Source organism: Bicyclus anynana, chromosome 17 (assembly GCF_947172395.1).
Source record: "Bicyclus anynana chromosome 17, ilBicAnyn1.1, whole genome shotgun sequence".
NCBI classification, from domain to species: Eukaryota; Metazoa; Arthropoda; class Insecta; order Lepidoptera; family Nymphalidae; genus Bicyclus; species Bicyclus anynana.
In genome coordinates this window covers 14,915,279-14,939,260 of record NC_069099.1, presented here as the reverse complement: position 1 = coordinate 14,939,260, position 23,982 = coordinate 14,915,279, and the positions used below count along the sequence as shown (strand labels likewise).

The 23,982-nt window shown below is 37.3% G+C and overlaps 1 protein-coding gene across 1 annotated transcript; it reads right to left on the bottom strand.

Annotated features, from left to right (window-relative positions):
- Window positions 1–6,847: 6,847 nt before the first annotated feature.
- LOC112049445 (organic cation transporter protein) lies at window positions 6,848–23,362 on the bottom strand. Its single transcript, XM_024087322.2, has 6 exons — window positions 23,046–23,362; window positions 20,386–20,599; window positions 16,426–16,681; window positions 10,230–10,862; window positions 9,315–9,493; window positions 6,848–8,689 (listed from the first exon to the last, which is right to left on the bottom strand). The coding sequence occupies exons 1-6, from the start codon at window positions 23,216–23,218 to the stop codon at window positions 8,462–8,464; spliced, it is 1,683 nt and encodes a 560-aa protein (XP_023943090.1). The 5' UTR covers window positions 23,219–23,362; the 3' UTR covers window positions 6,848–8,461.
- Window positions 23,363–23,982: the final 620 nt, after the last annotated feature.

Sequence of the window (23,982 nt, the reverse complement as noted above, 5' to 3'; positions counted from 1 at the left end):
TTCATCATAGAAAGTATCTTTAGCTTTCTTCAAGTTCTTCTGCTTTTGCGTAATTTTTGTTAGTATTCTAGTAATATAAAATTAAGAATTGTGGAATGCCCTTCCGACTTCGGTGTTTCCTGCCACTTATAATTTGTGCACTTACAAAGCAAGAGTAAATTGGCATTTTCTAGGCAAGCGCGCTCCAACCTAGACCTCATCATTGCTTTCCATTGCGATTGTTGTCAAGCACAAGTCTATTCAGAATAAAAAGAAAAACCAACTTTGCAACTCCGGGCTGAGAATTATTACTGAAAATTTCTTAGAAGAAAGAAATGCCCAGTGTGCATTGGCGTATCTAGGATTATTTCCTAGGGTGGGCCCAGGCAGGTGCACCTTAAGGGGTCAGCCCCTGACATACCACTGAACAGAGTCGACACTCATTATAGAAACATCGTTTACAATGTTTGTGGACGCTGGTTTCTGAAGCGGGTCGACTGATTTTATTGATTTTACTTTGTATATTTTGGCGTCCATCATACAATTTTAAATCGGTAGCCCAGAATTCTAGAGTGGGCACTGGACTATTCTAGGGTATGCCTATGTCAGTGTGTTTCCAGACCAACGAGGCAGTAGATTCTCCTACTTCTACTATCAGCTAATGAGAGAATTCAAATCAAGTGCCATAAAAGTCTGCACGATTTGTCTTCTAATGAAAACACATAACACCTTCCTGCAGTTATCGCGTATTCAAGAACGCGACGCTGCTGCCACACGGCATTCCTCGGGCGATTTATAGCCGCGGCTATATTGCAAATGCCACTTGCATAGCGGACGTATGAAATTCGTACACCTGCTTTAGCACTAGAATTGCACTGTGACAAATTGCCACAGTCGTATATCAATTGTTATTGCGGTAATACCATACTGAAGTTTATATTGCCTGAATTATAGTTGTATGCCGTGATGATTCAATTCTGTTGCTATCAAAATCAAAATCAAAATCAAAATTCATTTATTTCAAGTAGGCTCAATTTTTCAAGCACTTTTGACACGTCAGTTGACTATTTGTAAAGATTCTACCACCGGTTCGGAAGGCAGGTTCTGCTGAGAAGATACCGGCAAGAAACTCAACAGTTGCTCTTTTGAAATGAAAAAGTCATACAGTATTATAATATGCTATGTGACAGTCGAGGAGCTTTACTATTAGAAATCCCAGCTCGGGTCTATTAAAGGATATTAAAATCGACAAAACTCCTTCATCATCATCATATCAGCCGATGGACGTCCACTGCAGGACATAGGCCTTTTGTAGGGACTTCCAAACATCAAGCGGCTCAGGATCGTGATGTTTCGAAGTCCCTAAAAAGGCATATGTCCTGCAGTGGACGTCCATCTCCTGATATGATGATGATGAAGGAGTTTTGTCGATTTAAACCTCCTCTAATTGACCCGAAATTCCTCAATGCTTGAAGACGAAAGTGTTCGAACATTGCGTGTTGCCAGTGATGACCTACGGATCTGAGACTTGGTCTGAGACTGGGCCTTATTAGAAGGCTCAAAGTCACTCAGCGGGTGATGGAGCGAGCTATGCTTGGAGTATCTCTGCGTGATCGATTCAGAATTGAGGAGATCCGCAGAAGAACCAAAGTTACCGACATAGCTCAACGAGAAGCGAAGCTGAAGTGGCAATGAACAGGCCAAGGTGGTGGAATGGCGACCCCGGACCGGACAGCGCAGTGTTGGTCGACCCCCCACTAGGTGGACCCAGGGTATCGACCGGGTTGCAGAGATTCGCTAGATGCAGGCGGCTCAGGATCGTGCCTTCTTGTGAGGCCCATAGTTAGTTTTGGGTAATACTGAATTCAATTTAATAATATAATCTTTGTTTAATTTTGGAAGTAGGTACCTATAGGTACTTTTATACCTAAAGATACGAGTAGTTAAGTCTTTACTGGTATAATGTCCATCACATACATATTAATACAAGAGGGCAAGCAACAAAAACGTTGGCCAAAGGGTCGGAGCAAAGAGCAGAAGCGCAAAAAACAATTTATAAGTTTTTGCGACTTTGCGAGCCCCTCATGCTGAATACATGAATAATAAAGAAATCTCGCTTTATATCCCTTATTATGCTTGAACGAAAGTTTCATCAACAATTTATACGGCTCTCGGAAAAGAATAGCTTTCAATTAAGCGAAACCTTGTTTATTAAGGCAATATTGCTTCATCAAATGTGGAAGACAACGGAAATTACTTATAGTAGAAGAGCCGTATTAGAATAGATCTTCACCCATCTGTTCATGTGATGAAAAGTGTATTTTATAAAAGGAGATGGTCCAAAATTGTATTGTACCATGGCGGAAATAAAAGCAAAAATTTTTTTAAACTATTTTTGATTATATAAATGTACGAATTTACTTTATTTCTTTCGAAATAATATTCTTTCCCCCTTAAGAAATACAACATTATTTATTATTATTATTATTCAGAAAAACGGAAAATAAACTGATAAAGTGTTCCGTTTACTTCTTTTTGGGGTACGGAATCCTAAAAAGCATTTACGGTTGTAAAATATTTTAGGTTTTTATCATGATAAAAACCCTCGTTGCAGTATAAAACAGGATTTAGATTTTTTTTAGGTAATATTCATATATTCCAAGTTCCAGCAAAACGGACAGAGGGTTCACAAAAACTGATGGAAATTGTTTTTGCACTCATAATGTCTGGCTTTTCCTTTGGAGATTTTGGTTTTACCTCTCTATTTGTTTATCCTTATATCATGGGTATACTTTTATACTTCTTTCTTTTTAGAGTTCGTTTAGTTTTTACACTTCCTGAACACACAACTCGTCATTGTAGACAATAAATATTTAGGTATTACGTATTGAACTACGGCCTAAACCCTCTCATCCTGAGATGTGACTCGTGCTCAACAGTGAACCGGATTCATTGTGATGATGATGGCAAAGCTGAATCATGTGCTGGTAACTCTTTGCGAGCATGACACGAGCCATGGCCGAAGCCACCATGATGCTAGAGTGATAAGACAATTTGATTTAAGAATGCAAACTTTCCTTTGGACAGTAACAAATTCTATTGACAAATGTCAAAAATATGGGATGATGATAGTTTTTTAAATTGTATTTAAATTAGGAGTATGCAATTTTGTAAAAGTAACAGGGTATCTGTGATCATTACTTTCGGAGGTACAGGGATTTAAAGGGTCAGATTTGCGGCGTTGTCATGGATCCCTGAAAAACGCTCCATACAAAATGCTACGATTTAATGACGTCATAGGTCACAATGATCGTTAGATTTCTATGGATGTTGAAACAAAATCTATACTAATATTATAAAGCTGAAGAGTTTGTTTGTTTGTTTGATTGAACGCGCTAATCTCAGGATCTACAAGGTCCGATTTGAAAAATGTCACATTTAGTGTAAGGAAGCTAATACTGTATGAATTCATCTAATTATGGTAAAAGATTTTTAATAGAATTTCATAATCTTATTTATTTTGCAAATATCCAGATAATCTTTGCTTTTTATGTAAGCATAAATTAATTAACATATTTACCCAAATGAATCATAAAAATCAATATATTCAAACCTAGTCATCATCCCCATTATGTAGGCTACCAATTCTGCCAAAAAGTATCAAACTTTTTTAATCACTCTAGTTTCATTAGTTAACCCATTTTCCTCTGTAGGTACGAACTAGTATAACCATCCAATGTTATAAAATGTAATCAATAGTAAAAACAAACCCACATTCTGTGTTAAATTGGATTACGGGTCAAAACTTGGTCAGTAAAGTTTTCAATTCACATTTTGCTTTGTTATCGAATAGATAAAGGTCAACGCAGACGTTAGACTAGACTTAAATGTCGCATGAATTATTTTAATATAACTCTTTAGGTAAACATTACGATTTAAAGCCTAATTTCAAAGAAAGTAGGGCTTGCCTTTGTAAAAATTCAAAGAATGTTTTGTTCAAAGGTTTGTTTCTGTTGAGGATACATACTATAAAATTAGTAACTTTCTTCAAATACGTTATATTTTAAAACTTATTGTACTCTAATTCTCTACTATACTTACTAATATTATAAAGCTGAAAAGTTTGTTTGGTTGAACGCGCTAATCTCAGGAACTACTGTTCCGATTTGAAAAGTTATTTCAGTTTTAGACTTATCGAGGAAGGCTATAGGTTATATATTATCCCAGTATTCCTACGGAAACGGCAACCACGCGGATGAAACCCCGCTTCGTCAGCAAGTAGGTAGGTAGGCAAAACACAAGACACTAGACACAAGACACGTCTGATGTCTGCGCTGTATTTTCACGCGTTTGCATTTCGCTCCGGTTTTATTTTCAAAATCCTGGTCCAGTCGGTCACGTAGCCGGGAATGGGATCACGTTCTAAACGAATAATTATGATCGCGAAGCGCAACGTACCTACGAATTATTTTAGTATTATGTCACTGTTAATCCTATTTGAAAATTAAAAAAAAAATACGTGACCTGAGTTATAAAGGATTTTCCATTGCAGCGGACATCGTTTTTGACAAAAATCTCCATTTTTGCTCTATCGATAATTTAATTACTACAGCTCCTGGATACTTAGAAGATAAAATAATTTATTAAAAATCTATGGACTTAGCTGTATATTACATATGCTTGATATTACCTTTTGCTTTTATATATTTAGGTCATCATCATCATCATCATTATCAACCCATATTCGGCTCACTACTGAGTCTCCTCTCAGAATGAGAGTTGTTAGGCTAATAGTCCACCAATGCGAATTGGCAGACTTCACACACGCAAAGAATTAAGAAAATTCACTGGTATGCAGGTTTCCTCACAATGTTTTCCTTCACCGTTTGAGACACGTGATATTTAATTTCTTAAAATGCACACAACTGAAAAGTTGGAGGTGCATGCCCCGGACCGAATACATTTAGGTACCACTGTTTAATTACAGTGAATCATCAAAATATAATACAACTTCAAGAAAACCAAACAAAGAAATCGCATACAGTTGGAAACAACGATAATTTTAACAGTTATTATTGGTTGGAAAAGGTTCTCAAATCAGATGTTATCAATAAAACATCACATGATTGACTGAAAAAAAAGTGTCAAGACGTAATGTCAGCCACTGACGATCAAGTAAGCTCACATGCCTGCAGCGCTATATAGAGTGGCAAGTTCGGTGATGACACTCCCATGCTATGCGGGCGACGGGGGAAAGACTTGCAGGTGTGAAATCGTGCATGCGGGAAAGTGAGGTGCATCAGTTGTGGGGTTTTCATTCGTCACTACACGCCCTCCGGCCCGCGCGGACCATCGGGAGTGTTACGAACGAATTTGCCACGCTATAACGGCTTGACGTCCCACCACCTTCCATGGCCCACCCGACTTCGCAGTCATACCAGCCGATTCAGTGGGAGGGTAGCCCAGTACTTTCTTTTCGCGTGTTCGCGTGTTCTTGACTCCCTACAAATTCTTTACTCTTCGTCCTTGTGTCTTCGGCTTGACGTCCGATAAAACTAATCGTGTGTTGGTCGCAATGTGCATGACATCATGCCGATCAAAATCAAAAAATCAAAATTCATTTATTTCAAGTAGGCTCAGTTTACAAGCACTTTTGACACGTCAGTTGACTATTTGTAAAGATTCTACCACCGGTTCGGAAGGCAGCTTCTGCTGAGAAGATACCGGCAAGAAACTCAACAGTTGCTCTTTTGAAAAAGTCATACAGTATTTTAATTTACAATTGATAATAATTACATTTCTTATAGTTTTACTTCCTGTGTGAAGGTGGAAGCTGATCCAACGGCCTCCAACCATCTTTATCATTAAGGAACTCATCAATGTTGTAGTACCCTCGACTAAGTAAATGTTTTTTAACACATTGCTTAAAGCTGTGCATTGGCAGGTCCATCACAGTCTTGGGGATCTTATTATAGAAGAGTACACCCAAACCTACAAAAGATCGCGACCAACACACGATCAGTTTTATCGGACGTCAAGCCGTTAGCGCTGCAGGCATGTGGGCTTATCAGATGGAGAGTGGCTAGCTTATAAGAAATCAAGCGTATTAACGTCCAGTTACATGCACAATATTTTTGATAAATTGAATGTAAGTATGTTTAGATATTTGCACCTTTAAATATATATGCATTGTGACTGCATTTGTTATGACATTGACGTGTTTGCAAATTATTGAGTCGTGGTAGATTTATATATAAATGATTATTGATTTATTATTAATAAATGAAACTGTCACGCCCGGATACACAGTAAATATAAGGAGCCAGATATATTATACTTATTTAAATACACACATTAAATAAATAAACTTAAATGTGATACCTGTACATAAATAAATATCATCATCATCATCATCATATCAGCCGATGGACGTCCACTGCAGGACATAGGCCTTTTGTAGGGACTTCCAAACATCACGATACTGAGCCGCCTGCATCCAGCGAATCCCTGCGACTCGCTTGATGTCGTCAGTCCACCTGGTGGGGGGTCGGCCAACACTGCGCTTACTAGTGCGGGGTCGCCATTCCATCACTTTGGGACCCCAACGTCCATCGGCTCTTCGAACTATGTGCCCCGCCCATTGCCACTTCAGCTTCGCAACTCGTTGAGCTATGTCGGTGACTTTGGTTCTTCTGCGGATCTCCTCATTTCTAATTCGATCACGCAGAGATACTCCTAACATAGCTCGTTCCATCGCCCGCTGTGTGACTCTAAGCCTTCTTATGAGGCCCATAGTTAGCGACCAATAAATAAATATATTATCTTTAATTTAAATTTAGGGTGAAATAACACACACGTACTTTTTTATTTATATTTTTTTTATAAGTAAGTATTACAAAATTGCAGTTTATAGCTACTTAAAATATTTAAAATACTAAGGAAATGAGAAAGGCTTATAAGTATCAGTTAATAAGAACTCCATATAAATATATAAAAAAATAAACAGATTTCTTTATTTTTCAGCTATTTTACCCCTTTCAGCAAGATTTGATTCTAATAATTTTGTTATATTAGGCCACAGAATACAGAATGAGACAGAATGAGTCTTTACAAGTCGCGCAGTGAGGCCGGTGAAACCCAAAAAAAAAAAATGTCACGCGCCCCCGTATTTATAATCCGCATAAACAAACCTTTTCATAATTTGTATTTCAAGACAACACCTAAGATAATTACGTAAATTGATATCCTAATAGACCAATAAATAATCAAAATACAGTATACCTTATCCATAAAATAATAGTAATTCCAACTTAATTTTTTTTGTTTTTGTGATTTTTTTTTTAAATATTAAAAAACATAAGACGCCATTTTTCTTGAATAATATTGAAAATTACTGATGCTTTGTGTTGTACAGACTCGAGAATGTATTAGTTTTTGAATTTATATTTAGAATGACTGCCGTGTTCCGTTCGCTCTATCTGCCTATTATTCTTTAATCAGTGTATTAGGTACACATATTTGGATATCAATCGTACAATAACTATAAAATTAAACCATAGATAAACTCTCTGAATTAATTATAGTAGGTATTATTAGTACTCGTATTTAGAGTACCTATTTGTGACTCTTAGGGCTGAATGTAATATTCAATTGACTGTAAAAGGAATATTCCACATTCGACCCATATGTATTTATGGCTTCAACTTTTTTAAAATATGCTGACAATGATTATTTTATACCATAGATATGTTACGTGCCTACAAAAATGTTACGTGCCTACAAAATTACCGCAAAAAGTGACCCGAATTTAGTGAGTGCAAACATGTACAGTTTTGTGTTTACTTACATTATATATTTATGTGTTTATAGTTTTTACACTTCCTAAACACACAACTCGACATTGTAGACAATATTTAGGTATTATGTGTTAAAATAACTTTCGTTGTTTAATAAGCGACTAAATGAAATTAGGACAATTATGCACAGTCCGCCTCAGTTTCGATGTGTTAGTGCCCTATGATATAAAATACTGTTAGATGTATTACTAACGCATGAAAAATGAGGCGCTCAAAAGAGGAAATTTGCAGTCAACTCAATGTTAGTTGTGGTCAACAACGAACGTTATTTAAACAAATAATACCTAAATATCGTCTACAATGACGAGTTGTGTGTTCAGGAAGTGTATAAACTATATATACATAAATATATAATGGAATTAAAGGCAAAATTGTGCTTGTGTGCCCTCAGTTTTGTATTCGGATCACTTTTTGCGGTGATTTTGTAAGGACGTAACCCATCTATAGTATAAAATTATCATTGGCAGTGCCCTATCTCTAGTAAATGTCATTGCATGCTATAATATAAGTAGCAACCGAGTATTGAAGATAATATTGAAAACGCACTGCCCTATAACTTTATTAATTCAGTCTTTAAATTCACCAATTCTCTCACACAATGAAACAAAGCAAATCTTTCGATTCATTCATAAACTAGTCCTCTTTTCACCGTCTCTATGGTCTCTTTTTATTTCATCAAAATCTCCTTCTCTTTGACTCTCGTCTGTTTGTCTCTTCCTGTCTTGATCCTGAGCATCTTTTAGAGAGTCTGGAAGTTTTTGATTGTTAGTCTCCGGTAGAGTGAGTACAAGGAATCCGGACATCGCTGACATTACACCAAACAGTAAAGTTGGTAGGAATTCGTAGAACTTTGACTGTAAAAACAAAAATTATAATTATTAAACATCGATCTCCTAAAAATGGATGCACAATCAGCGACTAAGAAACGTCCCCACTCATGAGTGCAAAACACAACCTCATTCATACAGTTTTAGCTTCCTTACATTAAATGTGACATTTTTCAATAAATAAACTATAAACATAAACGCACAAATAACAAAGATATTAGTGATTTTGTTTGAACGCCCGTACAAATCTAACGATCAGCGAGCCAACGACGTCACTAGTTCCTGCCATTTTGTATGGAGCGTTTTTCAGGGATACGCGGCAGCGCCGCAAATCTGACTCTCTAAATCCCTGTAACTCCGAAAGTAATGATCGCAGATATCCTGTTACTTTTAGAAAATTGCTTTACTATTAGGATACTCCTAATTTATATACAATTTTAAAAACTGTCATCATCCCGTGGGTGCTACAGAAACGTGAGAATAATTGACCGTTAGTGGCTAGCATTAGACAACAAAAACTTCACCGATCATCTGTCGGTGAGTTCTTCCCCTTAATAATTAAGTTAAGATATATCTGTTATTTTGTTCCTTGTGTGATATTTGACTGTTTACTGTTTACATGTTTTTTAGTTTTTAGTGAATGAAAACTTACCAATAATGGTGTCTGCGGGGCGACGGCCGAGCCTATTCGTCCCACAGTGGAACAAATCGCTAACAATGTCGTCCTGTAATTGGTGGGGAAAACCTCCGCCGCGAAAATGTACAGAGAGTTGTATGCGAGGGTGATGAAGAATTTCCCGCCCAGATAGAAGGCTGTTGACCAGTTTCCACCTGTAAAAGTAAAATTATTTTATTTAAATAAAATAAACCTTCTGAATTTATAACAACGAAAGGTCACTCAACACGAAATCTGGAAAACCGCTAGACGAAAAAATATTAAATTTGGCAGGGAGGTAGTTTACAGTCACTAGACGTCCGCTAAGAATGATTTGGCAACGAGTAAATTATTTAATTTGAATAAATTAAATCTTCTAAATATATACCTAAAAGCGAAAGGTCACGAAATCTCGATAGCCGTTTGACGTTTATTGATGAAGAACTGATTTTGCAAGAATATTTAAGGACGGATGAAGTCGCGGGCGCTAGTCTATATCAATATAATAAAAAGTTGTTTGTTTGCATTGAATAGGCTCTGAAACTACAGAACTGATTTGAAAAAAATCTTTCACAGTTAGGAAGCTACACTGTTCCCGAATGCTATAGGATATATTTTATCCATGTTTTCCTACGGGAACGGGAACCACGCATGTGAAGACAAGTAACATCTGCTAGTAATTAATAAAGTAAATTATTAGTAAAGATTAAAATCTTGCCACTTCTATGATAATACTATAATTCATTAGATTTCTTTACTGAGCAACGTTGTAAATTCCTTGTTTTCTTAACAACTTTCGAAAATAATTAGCTAACTATAAAACTAAAATTGTCATATTAAGAAATTCCATAAAAAACTAACATTATCAGTTCAAAGAACATCGGAAGATTGTCAATGAATACTTTTATTTACCTGGTATAAATCCATAGTTGATAAGTATAGCACCAGTCAACAAATATGCAATCGCTATAACCCTCTTCCTTCCGAACCTGTCCAGGCAAACCAACTTGCAGACATTGGCTGGAGCTTCAATCACAAGAACCACGATGTAATTCAAATAACTATTCCCAGATAGTTCTATAGCATTGATGGATAAACCGTAGTAAACCAAAGTAGACGTTGTCCAGAGGAAAGAACAAGTGAACAATCTTTTCCAAATCATCGGAGACATTAGAAGCTGTTTGAAAGTGGAACGGTTAGTTGCAACAACTTCGCGTTTCCTCGCGTCTCTCTGTTTCATTGCTTCTTTCTCCACTTGGGCGTAATGGTCTTTGGGGACTGTGACATTGTTAATCTTCTCACATTTAGATAGAACGTTTATACCTTCTTCGTACCGTCCTTTGCTGAATAACCATCGGAAACTTTCGGTGAGCGACCACAAATAGAAGAACACTAATATTGCTGGTGTATAGATGATTAATAGGAGATATCTCCAACTCTGCAGCCACCAAGACAGAAGCGTGACAGTCACTCCGCCGAGTATGAACATTGTGTTGAATAGTAGACTGATGAACACTCTGCCTTTTGGACCAACAAGCTCCAACGCTGTTGAAGAAACAAATAACAAATGTTAATAAAGGGGAATGCCCATCCCCGTCCCAGGGCTATCCTTACCACCCGGCAATTTACTTGTAGCTAAAAAAATCTTAATAATTCTACTTTAATAATGATATCATTACTTTATCAAAAAAAGTTTGTTATAGGTACGGTTTTACAATATTTTTAATTTATCTTTCATTTGTCCACAATGGGAACAAGCTAAGATCGTTGACTATACAGCCTGAGCTTTACGATACTTTTTGAATACTTATGATTGGTTTGTTTGTTCATTTTCTTGTCAACCAATAGGCTTGTTGGTTACAGAAAAAAAAAAATACAACTTCAAATGTTACTTCGGCGCTTTGGTACACCGGTGAACATTTTGCCCTAGAAGAGTGATAAAAAAAATTTGTTTTTCTTTAATAAACATACTTTTACTAAGCCAATTTATTAAACCAGATTCTTATTTATACATCATATTATCATATCCATATACTTTTAAACAGGGGTATACCTGCCTGGGTTCCCTGGGCCAACGTTGTATGACCTTTAATTCTATTAGATTTATTCGAGACGTACCTAATAGCCCAATGGATTAACCTCTTCCTTCGATTCGGACGGCCGAAATAATACCGAACCGATTTTAATGATTGAGGTGTCAATAGATTCGTAATAATGGCCCGATACTATATAAATTTTATATGGCGGAATTTTTCAGGTCCTGGCCTCCACCTCATTTAAACATACAGGTATACAGTAGGAGGACCACGGCTTTACCTTTTTTGTACCTATGCATTTCTCTATTTCTGTCTGAGATATTTTCTTGTTTCGTTCTTTTTAGACCCCTTTTCGCATAGTCATGTTATAGTTTTTAAGTTATTTTTTTCAATACTTTTGATGAGCTACTTCACCCACTGCATCACGTTAAATAAATTCTTTCGTAGAAATAGCTTAACTAAACTTAACTTAAATCGCGTAAAATAAATAAATTATATGGTAAGCAGACAGTTTTATAAGGATTAACCACAGTTTTTTATTTTATAAACGTTGTTTTTATACTCTGCAAGTCACGCATGTTAGTAGCCTAGATGGAACACGGGTAAGAAAACAATGGTGACCGGAAACTCAACAAGAAGTTTAATTAATCGCTCAAAGTCGCAAAGAAGTAGTGAGCCATGTAAACGGTTTTACTAATGGGGCTAAAATTGCTATTGTTTCATCATTATCAGCCTATTTTAACGGCCAAGCCTCCCTTATTATAGGTGAGGAACTGAGAAGGATGCTATTAGAGCAGGCCCAGTAGCGTGCACTTTATAGATACCTACCCTAATGACTCAATACAAAGCTATGTTGGACCACAGAATATATAGTTGAACAAGGAATATATTTAAATTTTTACTTATAGTGCATATTCTAGTTGAACACCTTATGCACGCCACTGAGAGCAGCGTCTAAGCTCCATATCGTCTGTTCTTTATGAGGGACGCCTGCGTCCTTGCGGCTAATAAAATTACGATTGTATTCATAAATTCGTATTTATTAATTCACTAGCGGACGGAATCGATGTAAACTCTGAACCCCTATTTCACCCCCTTCTACTTAAATTTTCGCATAATTTAGGTAAAATAAATAGTCCATTTATTATTTTACAAAATTATAACTATATCGTTGTTGGTTTATATTGAAAACTTCAACCTTTTTTAACTATTTAGGAGTAGAATTTGGAATGACATTATTTTTGGTAGTAGGTACACCTAGTTACCAATTTTTACATAATTATGTAAATTGAAAAATGTAGGACTTCCATACAAACTTTCAACCCCTGCTTCTCCCTCTTCTAATTTATCTATCCTCTAACCATTTTAAGGTCTAAAATCGTGCCAAGTTTAATTGTCATTCAATAGTTTCAGCATAATGCCCGGTCAAAATTAAATACGGACAGACAGACAAACAGTCAAAAAATTATTAAAAATATATATTTTTTTAGTAGCATTGACTATATAATTTCCCCCAACAAACAATTTCAAAATATCTTCAAAGAAAAGTAACTAACTACTAGTAACTCTTAAAATATAGAGTTCACATTAAAACTTATCCAGTCCTTTTTGTGTTTGAAATAAATTACTAACTATTTAATTTTGACGGCCTCCGTAGCGCAGTGGTATGCGCGGTGGATTTAATGACGGAAGTCATGGGTTCGATCCCCGGCTGGGCCGATTGAGGTTTTCTTAATTGGTCCAGGTCTAGCTGGTGGGAGGCTTCGGCCGTGGCTAGTTACCACCCTACCGACAAAGACGTACCGCCAAGCTATTCAGCGTTCCGGTACGATGACGTTTAGAAACCGAAAGGAGCGTGGATTTTCGTCCTCCTCCTAACAAGTTAGCCCGCTTCCATCTTAGATTACATCATCACTTACCATCAGGTGAGATTGTAGTCAAGGGCTAACTTGTACAGTAGTGGACAATTTTATTATACATGCAATAGGCATTATATCGGCAAGGCCAGATTCACGTATTTATACGTGTTTAGTTATAAAATTAGTTTAGAAAGACACTTTTCATTGATTCGAACTACAATAGTTACTTTAAGACGTTTTTTGTAAATATACTACGAGCGATCAACTGGGAATGTACGTTTCTTCTGTTAGTATTTTTTATTGCGATTTTTTTATAAACTAGGTTTGAATTTAGTTTAAAGAGACAGTTATTTTCTTCATTAAAAGTATTTCTAGAAGCTTAACGATTTAAATTTGGATGTGTTCTTTTTAACCCATTAACAAAATCTGCGGTTAAGGTTTTCATCATCATTAACGACTCATGTTCGGCTCACTGTTGAGCACGAGTCTCCACTCAGAATGAGTGGGCTTCTACTAATAGTCCACCACGCTGGCCCAATGCGGATTGGCAGACTTCACACATCTAGATAATCAAGATTGTGATGTGAATCGTGATATTTCTTAAAATGCATATAAATAAAAAGTTGAAGGTGCATGTCCCGGACCGGATTCGAACCTACGCCCTCCGAATCGAATACAGACGTCATATCCACTAGGTTTCCATTTCACCTGGGGCAATTTTGGTACATCTCCTTTCGCTCTCTCCTTCGTCGCAACGCAACGAAAGTACCGCGTTAATGGTCGATTTGTCTTCATGTTAAAACATCGTGGGTCGCATGATAAGCCTATAGGACTCGAACTTAGGACTTCATTATACGAAGCCACATAGGCTAACCATTGGACAAACGAGGCATTAATTTTAAAACCCGCTACACATAAATGGGTTGAAAACAGAACCTTTTGACGACCCCCGTGGCGCAGTGGAACGCGCGGTGGATTTACAAGGGTTCGATCCCCGGCTGGTCCAATTTATGGTTTTCTTAATTGGTCCAGGTCTGGCTGGTGGGAGCCAAAGACGTACCGCCGTGCAATTTAGCGTACCTATACGCTGTCGTGTAGAAACCGAAAGGGGTGTGGATTTTCATCCTCCTCTTAACAAGTTAGCCCGCTTATACCTTAGATTGCATCATCACTTACCATCAGGTGTTTTAGTCAACTTGTAAAAAATAAAAAAAAACAAATAAAAAAAACCTACTTTTATGAACTCGGTAAAAAAAATAACAGTGCAGTTAATGTTTATAGCATGGGAACGACATAAATAAATAATTTGCACACGGAAGGTATGCTGTATTTAATTGTATTCATGCTATTTGTCTTGACGTAAACAGCTTAATATGGCATACGAGTTGGCGACCAGTTTTAGCTGAAAGAGCTGGTCAACATTTTTGGGTAGGTATTTTTTTTATTACTTTATATAGCAGGTACAAGTTAGCTAGTGTCAACTAGCTATTGTAGGTAATTCTTGAGTCCCATGATTTTGTATGTTCACTATTTATTTATTGCTAAGTAATCAAAATGAGTTGGACATAGTGAATTTCGGCTTTGCGGAATACGAAAAATGTTAATTATATTTGGTGACCACAGACTCAGAACTAAAGACCTGATGGGGGGCTAGATCAATCAAAATATCTTTAAATTTAATAAATAAAAGTAAAAAAATATGCCACTCGGGTATTTCTAAATAAAGATCAAATTAATTAAATGCAACATACGTAGTTTCGTCGACTAAATAATCAGGCTGATTTTTTTGCCTCCTTAGATATAAAAATAAAATTTCAGATTGCCCCAAGGATATTTTTTGCAAAAAAAGTCTACTAGGCTTTCGTCGCAACGACTACGGCGTTAAATGGCCGATTTTTCGTCACGAAAAAATGTAAATAATAATAAATGCTACCCCAGCAAAGACCTGGCTTTGAAGTAGTAAAATCAACCCTTTTAACTCTTGTTACATTTTTTCGTGACGAAAAATCGGCCATTTAACGCCGTAGTCGTTGCGACGAAAGCCTAGTAGACTAGAAAAGGTACAGTTCCAAGCTTGCCTGAAATATCTGTTATCGCCGCGTTGCAACGACGCCGCCGCTTTTTAAATTTACATGTTTTTAATAAATAGTGTAGGAAATACTAGTCTGTGACGGATATGACGTCGCTCGATCTCGTGTTGGCTTCAGTGTGCTCGTGGCGTTCGAGCCGTCCACATCTCTTGTTGTGTAATTCTTTATGGGTTACTTGGGATAGGCGGTGAAGGCGACTTGAGTGGAAAAGGGGAGTGTTTGTTAACAGTCAAAGGTACCTTTAACCCTACACACAACGTTCACAAGTGCGTGACTTCGCTCAAGATCATTCTCTGCCATTCTAGGGTCTTAATTTGGTTTGACATTAATTTCCTTTTTTTTGTAATCACTTCTGAGTCTGCTTAAATACCTAACCTAAAATGTCTATCAGCTCTCGGACCATTTATGTATCTAAAGAACCTTCCTCCGGGTTCTTAATGAACTGTTTCATCAATATTGATTAAAATAACTAAGTTAACATAGGAAGTGAGCATTTACTAGTTATAGAATATTTATATTGTAGTCTGAAACTTTTCCGCACATTTTGTCCTCTATTTTATTTACTTTGATGTACCTATCTTAATTTTTTTATCCACGACGGTTCGAAGATAATTTGGAGTAAGAGAATGATTCTGCCTCCGTGGCACAGTGGAATGCGCAGTGGATTTACAAAACGGAGGTCCTGGGTACGATCCCCGGCTGAGCCGAATAATGATTTCATAATTGGTCCAGATCTAGCTGGTGGGAGGTTGCCACTCTACCAGCAAAAACCTTTTTTCATCTTCATCTTCATCATCCCGACATCAAGTCTTTAGCAACTGTTGTAGTCTCTGTAGTAAGTGTAATACTATTCGGAGAATGATATTTATTTATTTATTTAATGTTACACTCGACTGTTTTGCGCAAGTCGCGGGAAGTGTCTGACGTATATATGCGCTTTCCATTACACAATGGTTACACTATTAATATACGTCAGCATAAACGAACTCCTAAAAGTCCATTATTAGTAACATAATAGAATTCCATATAGGTAGCCCAGAATCCTAGGGTAGTGGCAGAATTCTAGGATGCCCACGTTCCTCCCTCTATGTATGCTTATGCTAAAAACAAAAAAAAAACTTACCCAAAACGAAACAAGCAGTATAAACTCCACCACCCAAAGCAGGCTCCAGAAACTCAAGCACGATAAACATTTCGTAATTCAGAGAGAACGCTCGAATTACTCCGAACACGCCATTTGCAACGCTCGCGAAGACCAGTGCCAAGCGTCTTCCATACTTGTCGGAGATGAGACCAGTCAGTGGTATGGAGATGAAGAAGCCGGCATTGTGGATGGTACCCACCAGGGATCTCTTCCAATCTTGACAGCCGAGGTTAAACTGAAAAAGAAAGAATTTACCTATAAGGAAGGCAATGGTGAGGTCTTATTACCGAAACCTCACTGTTTCACCCGCGTAGTTCCCGTTCCCGTGAAAATACGTAGATAAAATATAGCCTTTTTTATTCTTTTACAACTTAGCCCTTGACTACAATCTCACCTGATGGTAAGTGATGATGCAATCTAAGATGGAAGCGGGCTAACTTGTTAGGAAGAGGATGAAAATCCACACCCCTTTCGGTTTCTACACGACATCGTACCGGAACGCTAAATCGCTTGGCGATACGTCTTTGTCGGTAGGGTGGTAACTAGCCACGGCCAAAGCCTCCCACCAGCCAGACCTAGACCAATTAAGAAAACCTCAACCGACCCAGCTGGGGTTCGAACCCAGGACCTCCGACTTGTAAATCCACCGCGCATACCACTGCGCCACGGAGGTCGTCAAAAATAATAAATAAAAGCCTAATGGTAAAAGTGGCTTTCTAATGGTAAAAGAATTTTCAGTATCGGTTCAGTAGATCTAGATATTACTCCCTACAATACCACAAACTTTACCTTTTTAAGATATTAGTATAGATAAGTGCTTACAAATAAGATACCATATTCATTCTTGCTAAACTATACTTAAATAGTTACTGTGTTGCAAGTAGACATAGACCAAAGTGTAACTGAAAGTTTCAGCTATGGGCTACATTTCATTAGGTATACGTACGTTTTACGGCCTCCGTGGCGCAGTGGTATGCGCGGTGGATTTACAAGACGGAGGTCCTGGGTTCGATCCCCGGCTGGGCCGATTGAGATTTTTTTTTATTGGTCTAGGTCTGGCTGGTGGGAGGTTTCCGCCGTGGCTAGTTACCACCCTACCGGCATAGACGTACCGCCAAGTGATTTAGCGTTCCGGTACGGTGCCGTATAGAAACCGAAAGGGGTGTGGATTTTCATCCTCCTCCTAACAAGTTAGCCCGCTTCCATTTTAAATTGCATCATCACTTACCATCAGGTGAGATTGTAGTTAAGGGCTAACTTGTAAAAAATAAAAAAAAAACGTAGAATATAATTGTCCAAATATTAAACGTTATTTTTGTATATTTTCTACGGGACATCATGAGGAGTCATGTCTCCAATACGCAGACCCTAAGCTGACAACTATTCCTTACGGACCCTTAAATGAAATGATGATTTGGTATCGGAGTTTTTCTAAAGGTCACAGCAAAGCTAAGTGACTTGAGACTACGGTGTTCTTCATATTTGGACGGGGATGGAAATCCTCCCCCCCCTCCCCCTCCCCATATACGCCTATGCTCTACACTCTACAGTCATCTACTAGGGTAGTAAAGTACGAAAAACACGTGTAAAAAATTTAAACGCTTTTGATTTGGTTGAATCACTTAAATCACAGCTAATAGCTATAAACCGCCTTGAAATACCGTGACGATAGAACGGAGTACAAAATCAGCTGTACATAAAACTGAAGTAAATATGTATTTAAGAAGTAAAATTTTTTTTTTTTGCGTTTGTTTTCCTTTTTTAAACGATCAAAAACACGGGGGTTCTCAATTCAACGCGGTAAAAATAGGTTGATAATAATGATGATGCTCGTCAGTAGAGGTCGCAACCATCAAGTTGTCATCTATCAAATAATCGATTTGTTCTGAGAATTTAATTATGGACCATACAAACCAATTTGTCAACCCTTGAACTTGAGAATAAATCATTATTATCGAAGTAAACAATAAACTCTGCTATACGAGTAGGTTTATTAAATCACCATTCAGAAATTAGTACCTAGATTTGATGCGAGATTTGATTGCAATTGGAAAGTTATTACCTACAGCTAAACTAAATGTAACTATGATTTATGTTACTCAGGCAAATGCCTCTCAGAGTGCTTTATTTATTTACCTATTTGTAATCAACAGCGTTACAATACATGATTATTAGAATACGTTAACTTACACATAAGGCCACAAGGATTACAGTATTCATGATATTGTAACTGTACAATACAATACAGTTTCAACTAAGTATAACATCCTACTAATATTATAAACGCGAAAGTTTGTATGGATGTTTGAATGTATGTTACTCTTTAACGCCGCTACTACTGAAGAGATTTGGCTAAAATTTGGAATGGAAATGGATTTTACTACTATGGACAGACACATAGGTTACTTTTTATCCCGAAAAAATCCATGGTTTCCCGAGATTTGCTAATACTGATGATTTTAATGATATGAATGTTTGTTACTCTTTCACGCCTCGACTACTTAACTGAATTAGCTGAAATTTGGTATTGAGATATACATTATAGCATGGATTAACACATAGGCTTTTTATCCCGAAAAAATCCATGGTTCCCGAGGGATTTGTGAAAAACTAAATTCCACACGGACGAAGTTGCGGGTGTCCGCTAGTAAAACTATAAGTAAAGATAAATTACAAGTTTTACAAATTATAAATTACCAGTTACCATTATCAATATTTTTTTAACTTACTTTAATAATTCACAATGTAAGTGTAATTATGTAAAAATATATGTGTGTATGTTGTGCGTGTGTGCGTGTTGATTAGGGTAGGTGCCTACCCTAATTTCTATGTGTGGTATGTACTGGTATGTATTGTGGATTTTCCTTCTTCCTTCTTCCAATTTAAGAGCATTTTCAAGGGAAACCTTTTTCCATTGCCTTATATTTTTTTGCATCTGTCTTATATCGCATTACAGCTGGTCGTGGTGTAGGCGAAAATTGTCAGGAGCTCGGCATAGCAGCCAAGGCCAACATGGCGGCGCCCATAATTTTACTTGCATCGATGATGATCCACACAATGTTTTTTTGAAAATGTATTTTCTATTTCCAAGTTTCCAACTTGTTGTTTGTATAAAATTTTAATACACATGTTGTTCTACGATGTTTTTTCACTCAATGGATAGCGAATGCAGTATTACATTCGCAAGGTCACTGTCACTTAGTCGTAATATGCTCATTATGTCTTATGTCAGGGTTATGTCTTATTGACATAACCCTGATAATTCATAATAATAGGGCTTAATAATAACTGGTTAAATTAGCCTGCTATAGCTTGGCGACTTCGTTCGTAACACTTCCGATGGTCCGCGCGGGTCGGGGGGCGTGTATGAATGAAAAACCCACGACTGATGCACCTAAACCGCACGCACGATTTCACACTCGCGCAGTCTTTCCCCGTCGCCCGCATATCATGGGGGCGTCAGCAACAAACTTGCCAGACTATAATTGCAAGCCTAGGCCGTACAGTAAACGCCGGAATTCCATAGGTTTCAATATTTCATAAATTCAGGTCTTTCATACAGTCAGTCTTTTATATTTGCGATATGATAAGACTAATCTTACGACAGTTATTTTTATAAGAAATTACAATATTAGCAGTCTTTAAAACAAGCCGAAATTCCCTTATCTCCTGAAACAAGCATTAATTCTGTTCAAGGATGAATCTAACCTTTTCTTGACTTCTCGGTGCTGAAGAGTTTGTTTGTTTGTTTGTTTGTTTGAACGCACTAATCTCAGGGACTACTGGTCCGATTTGAAAAATTCTTTTAGTTGTTGGTCGACCCCCCACGAGGCGGACTTACGACATCAAACGCTTCCCTGAGATTCGCTGGACGTCCATCGGCTGATATGATGATGGCCTTTGCTCGAAGTTACTGTTGAATTGAAGTTGGCAACTCACCTCTTTGACAATGGAATGTTCCTCGAAGTAAATATAGGAGTCGCACTTGACCTCCGTGGACGTGTCGAAGTAGTGCGGCGAGCACGTGTCGTTGGCGACGTGCTCCGTGGAGTTAGTAAAAGGCGCGAATCGCACGCACTTCGCGAGCGTGCCGTCCGCGAGATAAGGCGCTGTGAAGTTCGCCTCTTGGTCTTGGCATTCTGGTACTGCACACCTGTTTAAAATAGACGGTTATGTCGCGGTCACCTGGTTAAATTAGCCAGCGATAGCTTGGCTACTACGTTCGTAACACTTCGTCCGCGCGGGCCAAACGCGGGAAAAACCCACGACTGATGCACCTCACTTCTCCGCACGCACGATTTCACACCCGCGCAGTCTTACTCCCTGTCGCCCGCATATCATGGGAGTGTCATCAACGAATAAGCCGTACAGTGAACGCCGGTATTCCATAGGTTTGAAATATTTAAAACTTCCAATCGAAATTATGTTGGAACAGAGAGTGAGAAAGTCGTTGATGTGCGAGCGAGACAGCATCACCGGCACAATCGTTCAGAAACCGATAATATTTTGAAATTCAGTAATATAGGACACACCTACAAAAAAAGCCATATCTAATTTAACTACATTCCGAGCTCCTAATTCAATTACAAAAAAATTATTCCGTAATAATTATAATTATGACTTACATACTTGTATGTTACTCCATATACCTAATATCTAACTTTAATTTGACATACTATCACGTTCCTAGAAAAAGAAATTATTATCATAATAACTGATTTCTTAATTTTTATAACCTACGTAATTATAGGTTAAATATCTAGATGATTTACGTGACTTTTCATAAATTGATAAGCTTAGTGAAACGTTCTTGTAACACATTCTATTTTTGAAATATAGTCATAAATTATCTGCCTATTTTAATAGCCCACTGTAGGGCCATGTATTTTTTATTTAATGTCAAGTCTTGCCCATGATTGCGAACGCACTTCATGGTGAGTGACGATGCAGTATTAGAAGGTAGAGTTTGGCTAACGAAATTAGACTGAAATCGCCCGCTGAATGTAAAAAATCATCGCGGCATCGTACCGGAACGCTATATCGCTTGGCGGTACGACTTTGCCAATAGGGTGGTAACTAGCCACGGCCATGCCTACCAGCAGATCAGACCTGAGTCAATTTAGAAAATATAAATGTTAATCTGACTTGTGCTGGGAATCAAACCCAGTACCTCTCTGTTGAGAACCACAGCACTACCAATTGCGCCAGAGAGGCCGTTGAAAGGGATTTTGAGCGTGGGTCTGAAACCAAGCAGGCACGTATTGACGGGCTTAGAATAATAGTGTCTAATTCTTATCTGAAAGAACCATTATGATATTAATGGCTGAAATAGTCTTACTATGCTCTCTGAGGCAAGCCAACTGTTTCTCAAAAAAAATGTCTTGAAAAAGAAACTAATTATTTTCATTGCCTGCTGTCTGAACCAAGACTCGAAGCAAGGACCTTATGATCCAAAGCGGCTTAAACTAACCACTGGACCTTTACGATACATACTACAGACTGAGCTTATATGATCAGCTTTCCATAATACTCGTAGAACTAATTAGTGTAGTAAATAGAGACTGCAATATATCGTTAAATAATAAATTATCGAGATTGCGAATTCCATATTACAAGTACATGCTAATTAGCTCGCGCTCGATATCAAGGGGATGATGATATAATTATAACAACAAAAGTCACAAAAAATCAATGAACTTCTACATAAGGAGCATGATGAAGTATCTCTTACTCTATAAAGACTGCCTCTATGTTAGATACTATTATAATTACGAGTTAGTTTTAGCGTTCTAACGTTCTTTTGTACATTTTGTGATAATTAATAAGTAGATTTTATTAGGATTTTCACAGTATTTTATTAAACACTTGAGAAAAAAGCATGTTTTTTGGTGTTCAGAATTATATATGGTACCTATTTGAACCAAGGATCCGAATTTGTAACTTAAATGACTTTGATTTTTTTTTACTTTTGGCTATACCTACGAACTTTACAAAATGTAATCCAATCTATACTAATATATATAAAGCTGAAGAGTTTGTTTGTTTGATTGAACGCGCTAATCTCAGGAACTACTGGTCCGATTTTAAAAATTCCCCGATATATTCTCTCCGTATTCCTACGGGAACGAGAACCACGCGGGTGAAACCGCGCGGCGTCAGCTAGTATTTTATAATCGCCTATCGTCAGGTGACCGTCAGGCTTAAAGGATTAGCCTTGCCATCCAGAGGTGTAACCGTCAGCGTATTGGGTACCTACCTTGATTATGGGTTTACAATTACAATGATTTCTTGCAATTATTTTATTTATTTTATTATTTCAATTCTTCTTCTTTATTTTATTATTTCAATTTAGATTTTATTATTTTTTTAAATCCTTAGTCTTAATTTATTTTAATTTAAAATAAGAATTAGTATTCTTCAAAGGTATACATCCATTTCTGATAATATCACAATAAACTCTTTATTACTTACGAGTTTAATGAGAATTCATGCAAGAACAAAACAAACAGTACTGTAACAAATCAGCAGTGGACTTTCGAAGCAACTTGTTCCGATAACATTTTGCTCTATACTTCTATACTATAGAAATAATATCTCACCTGTATCTAAGATCCATCGCTTCGAAATTATACACAGACGAATACATCCCCGCCAATAACACGGGAAACAAAATAAGTAAATAATTCCAAACGTTGAACTTTCCAAACGGTCCCAGTATTTGTAGAATATCGTCCACTGACACCTCTTTTACTTTATTTTTCTCTGGATCCATTTTATTTATTTTCTTTTCTATCGATATTATTTTTGATTAAGTCTAATTTAAGCACATCACTATTATTGTTTGATGAAGTATTTAAAATTTTATTCCAAATTCGAATGTTGTGTTTGAAATAAGAACGCGACGTGATTGGCTCGCCCGCCAAGGGTATAGTGCGCGTGAGTTGTTAGATCGAACAATTTTATTGTAAAACATTTTTTTGCATTGCAATCGCTTATCGTGAGTACTCAGTGACCGAGTCATAATTTTCTTTTACCATAAACTTTCGTAATTGTTATAATCTAGTAGGTCAAACAGTTAACTGCTTTATTGGTATATTGGTTATGGTCAGCCTATGCGGTTTCAGGTCGTGAGGTTGTAGGTTTGATTCCTGAAATGGAATATGAAATTTTGATTTTTTTCCGAAAAGTTTTTTTTAGTAGAATTTTGTGGTGTTATAACACTTGTGTGATTCAGATAACACGTATCGGTTTTTATAATTTTCATCTTTAAAGAACTGACTGTGTATTTCTCGGAAGAAAGAGAAACCCACTTTTTTACAGCTCAGCTCAGCTTTTTTACATGACTTTTGACGGCCTCCGTGTTGCAGTGGTATGTGCGGTGGATTTACAAGACGGAGGTCCTGGGTTCGATCCCCGGCTGAGCCGATTGAGGTTCTGAAATGGGTGTGGATTTTCATCCTATACCTAACAAGTTAGCCTGCTTCCATCTTAGTTTGCATCATCACTTACCATCAGGTGAGATTGCAGTCAAGGGAT

Excerpts from the sequence above, each read along its gene's own strand:
- LOC112049445 (XM_024087322.2), bottom strand. The coding sequence starts at position 23,218 with ATGGATCCAGAGAAAAATAAAGTAAAAGAGGTGTCAGTGGACGATATT. Across the intron at positions 20,600-23,045 it reads GCGATGGATCTTAGATACAG|GTGTGCAGTACCAGAATGCC; the intron begins GTGAGATATTAT and ends TATTTTAAACAG. Across the intron at positions 16,682-20,385 it reads AACATTCCATTGTCAAAGAG|TTTAACCTCGGCTGTCAAGA; the intron begins GTGAGTTGCCAA and ends TTTCTTTTTCAG.